This window comes from Rhagoletis pomonella, unplaced genomic scaffold (genome assembly GCF_013731165.1).
Source record: "Rhagoletis pomonella isolate Grant_MI unplaced genomic scaffold, Rhpom_1.0 Rhpom_scaffold_00004, whole genome shotgun sequence".
Lineage (NCBI taxonomy): Eukaryota > Metazoa > Arthropoda > Insecta > Diptera > Tephritidae > Rhagoletis > Rhagoletis pomonella.
Window position 1 is genome coordinate 68,250,239 of NW_023458558.1, and position 8,326 is coordinate 68,258,564.

The 8,326-nt window shown below is 34.9% G+C and overlaps 3 protein-coding genes across 6 annotated transcripts in view; 2 read left to right on the top strand and 1 right to left on the bottom strand.

Moving 5' to 3' along the window:
* The first annotated feature begins 3,122 nt into the window (after positions 1-3,122).
* On the top strand, positions 3,123-4,663 carry LOC118738033 (WD repeat-containing protein 61). Its single transcript, XM_036468910.1, has 6 exons — positions 3,123-3,229; positions 3,291-3,332; positions 3,391-3,655; positions 3,714-3,952; positions 4,013-4,200; positions 4,258-4,663. The coding sequence occupies exons 1-6, from the start codon at positions 3,227-3,229 to the stop codon at positions 4,529-4,531; spliced, it is 1,011 nt and encodes a 336-aa protein (XP_036324803.1). The 5' UTR covers positions 3,123-3,226; the 3' UTR covers positions 4,532-4,663.
* Positions 4,568-5,505, bottom strand: LOC118738034 (protein NDUFAF4 homolog). 2 transcript variants are annotated; one of them, XM_036468912.1, is made up of 4 exons: positions 5,279-5,505; positions 5,119-5,210; positions 4,835-5,057; positions 4,568-4,757 (listed from the first exon to the last, which is right to left on the bottom strand). In XM_036468912.1, the coding sequence occupies exons 1-4, from the start codon at positions 5,421-5,423 to the stop codon at positions 4,687-4,689; spliced, it is 531 nt and encodes a 176-aa protein (XP_036324805.1). In that variant the 5' UTR covers positions 5,424-5,505; the 3' UTR covers positions 4,568-4,686. The 2 variants fall into 2 exon arrangements, with proteins under 2 accessions (XP_036324805.1, XP_036324804.1); XM_036468911.1 differs by having other exon boundaries at positions 4,568-4,779; positions 5,279-5,502.
* Positions 5,506-5,814: 309 nt separating this feature from the next.
* The window catches only part of LOC118738035 (serine/threonine-protein kinase Warts), a 68,948-nt gene continuing 66,436 nt past the window's right edge, over positions 5,815-8,326 (top strand). For 2 of the 3 annotated variants that reach the window (XM_036468913.1, XM_036468914.1), the window contains exon 1: positions 5,815-6,335. The gene's annotated coding sequence lies outside the window, so the exon portion shown is untranslated. The remainder of the gene's footprint in view (positions 6,336-8,326) is intronic. The other variant, XM_036468915.1, reaches the window with a different exon arrangement.

Here is an 8,326-nt window from a genome sequence, read left to right on the forward strand (position 1 = left end):
AACGAAATTGTGGCCATTTTTTTATAAAAATATATGTTTTTCGTAAAAAATACGTAGCTATCTATAACAAAAGATACGTTTACCAGAAAGTACACAAAAATAACATTAATTTGACGTACAACTTTATATAGTTAGGTTTAAGTACAACCGCCAACGGTGAAATAAAACAACTGTATTAATGTTACATTAATATTAATTGGCGTGCAGATATTATAAGCAGTTATCTATATTTGGTAAATTTAATAAACCGTAAATACGCTGTGGTGATATAATGAAAATTTGGAATAAAAAATCGAGCAATTTTTCATTTCAATTTTTCGGCTGCGGCACTTTCTTTTTTATAAAAAATAAACCATACTATATACCTAATGAAAATTGCCTACGCAGCTTTTTTAAATTTTTTATATAAAACAAATTACTATATACCTAATAAAAATTTGGAATAAAACATCGCGCGATTTTTCACTCGTGGCGCTGTTTTGTTTTTTCTTATAAAACGATATTTTAATATATATTTAGTCAAATATGATGCGCAGAAGAATTTTTTGTTACAAATCAAATATCAAAACATACATTTTTATAAAAAATTGTCATAATTTCGATTTTTACTTTTTCTCGCAATATGTTTACATCATATACATGGATATATACATCAATCATCTTTCCAACTGTGTGTGTTTTTAAAATCGATTCAATAGTTTTCGAAATATAAGCTTTTAAAAATTTCTCGTTTAGCTCCCCTTAGCTCCACCCTTGATAATTTGCACAAAAAAATGTGCCATTAAAATCAGGAAAGGGGGGCCATCCACGCCCACTTTTTTTTAGCTCAACGGCCCATATTTCAATTATTGTTTGAACGTTTAACGTAATGCTTAACGTAAAGTAAAAAAGATAAATTTATTAACGGCTTTTGCTCGATTTAGAAATAAAAAACTGACGAACAAACGATTTATCACAGTTAACAAATGAAAATAATGAAATTCTTAAACCTGGGACTAAATCCAGGACCTGTAAAATGTAAAAAAAAAATATTATAAATGTTTGGCTTAGGGACAAACATTAAAAATGGACGAACACGTCGGTTGGGTGCCAGATCTTGGGTATTTTTGGTTCCTGGTTAGGCACGGTGCACATTAGTGCGATACGATATGCGATGCGATATGCGATACGATATGGATGCGACATCGACATGCTGAGTACGTGGTAATTGGTAGGAAGCGATGAAAACTGTGCACACTTGCACGACAGCGACACCGATGTGATATAATATCGCATGCGTATCGCACGTGTGACAGGCTAACCTAATATTCGCGGCTTGCGTTTTGGTACGCATGCCGTCGAATTTGTTTTTTTGCGTCACCCGAAATTGACTTGCATGCGTTTGCATTTGATTTCATTGAGCGAAACGTCAAATCAAAATGTCACGCAGAACAAAAATTGGAAATTGAGTTAGCTTCATACGCACGCCGTTCAATTTCGGTTGATCTCATACAAGTTGCATGTGCATGAGAAATTTTTGACAATAAATTGGCGGCGTGCGTGAATATTAGGTTAGCCTGTGACACGGTTTTCTGAACGAGGTGAGATTAGCATTGCGCGGTATTTTTTGCAATAAGTATGCCCATTTCAAAGGCGGAAGCATCTTCCTTAATTTTTTTAGTCGAATTTATAAAAAAACCATGTTTATGAAACTATACAGACAAAAAAAAACGACTGTACAACAGAAATGACTAGTTTGGCATGGAGAAATATAGCGTCTGAGGTCAAGGACAAGGGTAAATGCTCAAAATAATATTTTTGTGATGTTTTTTTTTTTACATTTGTTTTCACATCTTTAAAAATAAATTTAAAGAATCCAATAATTTTAAACCTATTTATTTTAGATTTTGAATAGTAAACAAGATTTGGTGTTTGTTTAAATGTTAATGATTAATTATTTTGTTTCAAATACTCAAATAAATAGTAATCAGTGTAATTAGAAACAATTAAGAAATAATCATCTCATTTACCATTAAAAGAAGAAATCAGATATAATAACAAATACTAAAAAATGACGTATGTATGTAGGTAATTATTTTTGATTATTCGTTATATTTGTACATGTTTTTTTTCTTTGGTGTTATTTAATTATATTTAAGGAGTTTTTAAATTAAAGAGAGAAAGTAAAAGCAAATTTGTGTGCTCTATTATACAATGCTACAAAAAATAATGAAGTAAAAATACCCGGTAAGTCATGTTATTTTTCAGGTAGGTTTTGCCTAGTGAAGTAAGAATCGAGATACGAAATTTTTGTCAAACACCCACACAATCTTGATTTACTGTTAAAAAACCGGTTCTCCGCACTTATAAGCTTGTAACTCAGTTGACTATAAACCGAGTTTAGACCTTTCGAATGATATATGTATATGAACTTTTAGAAAACTTAAGAGATCTGTATGAATTTTTTGTATTAATTTTTTCGTCTTTTTTCAAATTTGGCAAAGTTTTCATGCACTATTTTGTAAAGCAACTATACTACTCCTGAATTGATGCAATAATAACATTTGATATATAGTGATTTTTACTTTAAAAAATCGGGGGAAATCTGACTAAGTTATTCAACCTTTAATATTTTAATATAATATTTTTGGCTATATAACTCAAAAATTTTTGCCTTACCTTTTTTTAATTCAGCTTTCACCAATTTCTCCTTGAAGTGAACGCAATATTCTGAAATAATGTGTCATGAAAATTTGAATTTCTCATTTTTAGCCGACTTTGTAAAAATAAACATCAGTTTTACTCGATATTAAACATACTTTTCCCCTAAATTTTTTAAAAGTTTATAGATATAAACATAGACCCATCATTCGAAAGGTCTAAACTCGGTTGAGAAGCAACTCATTTACAAGCTTATAAGAGCACAAATGTTTGTGTAGCTATCACAAAATGGTATCGCGTGTCGCATCGCTCTAATGTGCACTGCGCGCATTTCATATCGCATCGCGTATCGTATCGCATATCGCATTCTATATCGTATCGCAGTAGTGTGCACCGTGCCTTAATCGTAACAATATTTGACTTGGCAGCACTGTTTTTTGACTTTGAAATATTTATTGTTTGATATGGTAAGGCTGCGTGTGTCAAATAAAATGCCAATTTATTTTTGTTATTATCCCGGCTGAGTGAGGAGTTTGCAATTTTATGAAATTATAAACATAACTAGGACGTCATCAAAATAATAGTTATGGTAAGTCAATTTTTACTCTCTGTTTGCAAAGCTTTGCTAATATGTTTTTGCGTTTGTCCAGTTCTCATTACTACACAAAGAGGAATCAGCGCACGATGATGGAGTAAGTTTTCCTCTGATTAGGTTTCGAAAGAACGTGTTAACTGACAATTAATTTATAGATCTGGTCTTGTTCTTGGGGACGACTGCCACCGGAGGAAGCACCTGCAGACAATGCAACCGAAGATGAAAAAGACCCAGATGCGAGTCGGGACTCTACATTTGGAAAGAAAAAGCCGGAGCCAGTTGATTATATTGTGACCGGGGGGTTAGATGATTTGGTGAAAGTATGGGATATCCGTGACGATGATCAACTGAAGTTACGTCACACGCTGAAAGGCCACTCTCTAGGCGTAGTTTCCGTGGCAGTTAGCCCCGATGGCAAGAGTGAGTGTCAATAATATGAAAAATTAGACTTGTTCTATTGCAGCAATTCCATTTTTAGCTATCGCTAGCAGTTCTTTGGATTCAAGTCTGTGCTTTTGGGACTCGCATAGTGGTCAACAAAAGCATCTGCTCTCCTTTGGACCCGTAGATTTGTGGACAGTCGCGTTTTCCCCGTGTAATAAATATGTGATTTCCGGTTCGAATGATGGAAAAATCTCCATGTATAGCGTAGAAACGGGGAAAGCTGAACAGGTGCTAGATCCACAGAACGGCAAATTTACATTGAGCATAGCATACGTAAGTGATATTGTAACAATGTATTAAAACGCAATCAATTAATAGCTATAATTTGTATAGAGTCCAGATGGAAAGTACATAGCGAGTGGAGCTATAGATGGCATTATTACCATTTTCGATGTGGCAGCAGGCAAAGTCGCACAAACTCTCGAAGGTCATGCTATGTCGGTAAGAAGCTTATGCTTTTCTCCAAATTCTCAAATGCTGCTAACCGCTTCTGATGATGGACACATGAAACTTTACGATGTGTATGTAGAAAATAAACAAGTTTTAACTGATAACGTTTGCACCTAATATATCTACAGTGCTCACTCGGATGTCGCTGGTACACTCTCCGGTCACGCCTCATGGGTGCTGTGTGTTTCTTTTTCTGAAGATGGCAAGCACTTTGCGTCATCATCTAGTGACACAACCGTAAAAATTTGGGATTTCGCCGAACGAAAATGTATGCATACATTCTCTGAACATGGTGATCAGGCTTGGGGCGTAAAGTACAGTTTGTCAAATGATAAACTTATATCAGTATCTGAAGACAAATCCCTGAATTTGTATAACATTCCGCCCAGTGTGGTGGTCTAACTGTATTCGATAAAAATGAGGTCTTCTACATATATGTTTTGTTCGTAAAGACGTATATTTCTACTTAACCGTAATCGACTAAAAGATAGTGCACGACGTTCACACAATAAAGACAAGTTCATACCCTCATTACTCTTCATTTTTTTTGTTATCAATTAGTTTCCTACTAGCTTGTGAGAGTACACGTTCTTTTTGTCCCCTGTCTGGTATGTACACATTAAAAGTTCTAAAATAATGCAAAATTTTTTCTGAAACGGGAAGATTTTTTAATCTGTGTACAACAGACCTTTGTCTGTGACTTACCAACAACATCTTCCTTTAATTTATAGTCTGCAGCGATTCGCTGTTTGGTCCATAAACTAGAATCGCTTTGATGGTCCGTTATGAACTGCATTGCTTGCCGCAGTGTGCAACGACCAGCTGCAACTCGAGTCGGTTCTCTGTAGCCGTATTCAAAATCTTGTGGAGTTTTGCGACTTAACGGTAGCGGTTTACTGGGATCCGCGCGCTGGGAAGCATAGTCAATCTATTGATGGTTTTAAAAAAAGTTAGTGCTCATAAAGATACTGTAATTTCCGTTAACCCACAAATCTATCCTCTGAAGTTACATAAACATTTTTTAGTCGTTCATCTAGCGCTTGATCCTTCTTGTTCAGCTTTTCTACAAGCTGTGGGTCCACTGGAATTATAGTAAAATTTTAGGATGTTCTCTATGTTATTTAGAGCAAAAGATCCATCGATATTTACACTCAAGAGCTCGCTGCATGTCGTGAAGATTGGACTCATATTTCGGTGCCGGTACTGGCTTGTCACGCTCCAATACTCGATGTGCCCTATTCTCTACATTAAAACGATTCGCTTTACGTGCCAACATCGACATGACCTTTCCCATAGTAAATTATGTATTTTTTAGTTTACAACAAGCTAAAATGTTGTGTACCAGGCATTAAAATAACCTAATATGAAGGGTGATAAAACAGCTGATAGCAGTAGTGTCAATTCGATAGGTTTTGTAACCGTTCTGGCATATTTATAAATCGATTTATAAATAAATTTCACTGTATTTAAAAAAAAGCCAGAAGGGGACATTATAACCAAAGTAGCTCTCTCATATATCAAGTGCAGATGTGTGGCTAGTCATAACGATAGCATATACATTTTTGTTGATATTTTCGTTTAAATAATAAATTTAGGTATTCGATGGTCATGTGCAACCCTGGGTATAAGTCAAAAATCAACGAGTTTAAACTTTTTTCAACGAGAAGACTTCAACGAATCGGCTCTCGCGGAACGTCATCTTGCATTTGTCTATTGTTCATCGTTCTTTGCGTGCGTCCTAAAGTTTTTTCTTTGTTATTATTTTGCAATTAGACGCGTCGCAATCGAACTATAAATATTGAAAAAACTTAATTTAGTGTGAAAGTTTGTTTATGTTCTATTTATAAAGTGAATTAGTGCAAGGTGAAGCGATGTAATTTCGATTTGAAGTTGCGGAATTTCAGTGAATTTTTCGAGTTCTGCTAGTCGTTCGCAATCAGTGGAATTCGGCTCGCGCCTGCCTCCGCTCATACGTTTCTCCAATAAGATTTCAGCGATTCCAATGAGATCTATTACAATAAATTGTTCGCTACTCGGATGTATGCTGTGGTCGCGTTCGCCGTTCCGTGTCCGTGTGGCTGATTATCCGCCTGCTGCTGGTTGCCTCGTCTTGGATTTGCCTCAAATGTAAACTTTCCGCACGTGTAAAAAATAAAATGCCAATAGTGTACTAAATGAAATAGTTTACCAAATACTTATGATCAAGGTGATTTCATTTTCCATTAGATTATTTATTTGCATTTCCTGAAGGAGGCTTGAATGCGTTTCCGCGACTTCGGTTCAAGTGCAATTTTGTTTTGGTTGTGTCAAATGCTCATTAGAGATGTTTACGAGATCCATCTGTCTGTGGTCATAATCTATACCCGCCTAAGTCGGCTTAAGAAAGTATTGAGTTATATATGCCATCGTGAAATCCCCATTTGCCAGCTATGCTATTGAAAATGTTGTAGACGATCATATTTTGGTTTCCGCATAAGGATAACATTATTTTCCAAATATTTAAAACGTTTTTTCTCGAATTCGGGTTATTCGACCTAGGCGGGTATTGCTTACGACCACAGATATTGGGCCCAGTAATTATATTCTTTGAGGTTTCTATAAGAATACTTCAATGCAGTTGAAAAAAATTAAGTGCAAGAAATGTACAGTCAATCACAGAAGTAATCATAAATTAGTTTTTTTCAAAATATTCGAAATGTTTTCCATCATAAATCTTTTAAGTTAATTTTCATTCAAAATATAGCTCATTCTATAACAAAAACCATATAATTTATTCTTGCAAACTTTGTAAAAAATTTATAAAAATGAATCAAACGTAAAAAATTGTCATCAAAATTTCAAACTTTTTTTTTTAGAATTTTTAGAAAAATTTATGTACGTTATGCAGTTTTTTTATCCCGTTCAATTTTAGTATAATAAAATGCATGTTTCAAGCAGCTAAAAATTACCGCTCATTTTTAAGATTTTTTTTTTTTGTCGAGGGTATTGCGCATTTGTTTCCATATAAAGCATGAACAAAACCTACTTTTATATGGAAGAAGTGCGCAAAACCCTCGACAAAAAAAAAATAAAAACAGTAGTAATTTTTAGCTACTTGTACTTTATGATATCAATATTGAACGGGCCACAAAACTGCATAAAATTTTTCTAAAAATTCTGAATAAAAAGTTTGAAATTTAGATGATATTTTTTTTTAAGTTTGATTCATTTTTATGAATTTTATACAAAGTTTGCGAGAATGATTTATATGGTTTTTGTTATCGAATGAGCTATATTTTTAATGAAAATTAACGAAAAAGATTTATGATGGAAAACGTTTTGAATATTGTGAAAAAACTAAATTACGAATACTTCTGTGAGTGACTATGTACATACATACATACTAATTTATTACAGTAAAATTAAAGCTTAATATAAGTTACCAGGTTAAAATTTTCATTCTAAAATAAATTCTAAATAAAATAGCTTATGTATAATTAACTAAGATAACATATTCTCGATGCTATTGGAATGAACTTGATTCCAAGCAATACCGTAAATATATCACTGGTTCTTGAGTGTATTGACAAGCTCAACACCCTGGCGGTGTACAACGACATCCAATTAACTTGGGTGCCAGGTCCCGTAGGAGTTGTCGGCACTGAGGAAGAGGACCGACTAGCTAGTACAGCAGCCGCCTCGTCGCCTATAGGGCCTGAGCCCTTCATAGCGATTGGTCCAAGTACAATCAAGGAAGAGCTCAAGAAGGAGATGATCACAGTAAGGAGTCAGCACTGGCATAACGCGGTAGGCCTACGCCAGGCTAAGAGCCTACTCGGGGGTAACAACCTTACAAGATATAGAGCAATAATAAACTCATTTTCATTGTTGGTGTTTCCTACAGGGTAGGAGTGTGATGTAATGTGGAGCGATTTTCCGTCACCCCTTATCAAATTTGGAGACAAACCGGTTTCGGCGTTGTGCCATCTTCAGTATAATTTTTCGTTTTCGAAAGGGATGACGAAAAATCGTTCCACAACACATCGCAATAATAAACCTCCCCAAAAGAGAGAGTAAGAATATTGACAGGTTTTCAGACGGGTCACTTTAGACTGAATGGTCACCTGCGCTGGGGATGTGTTCAACGACCTAAGTCGCTTCTGCTATGTGAATAAGGAAACCCCCCTGCATCTGCTTTTCGAATATGAGGCATTTGAG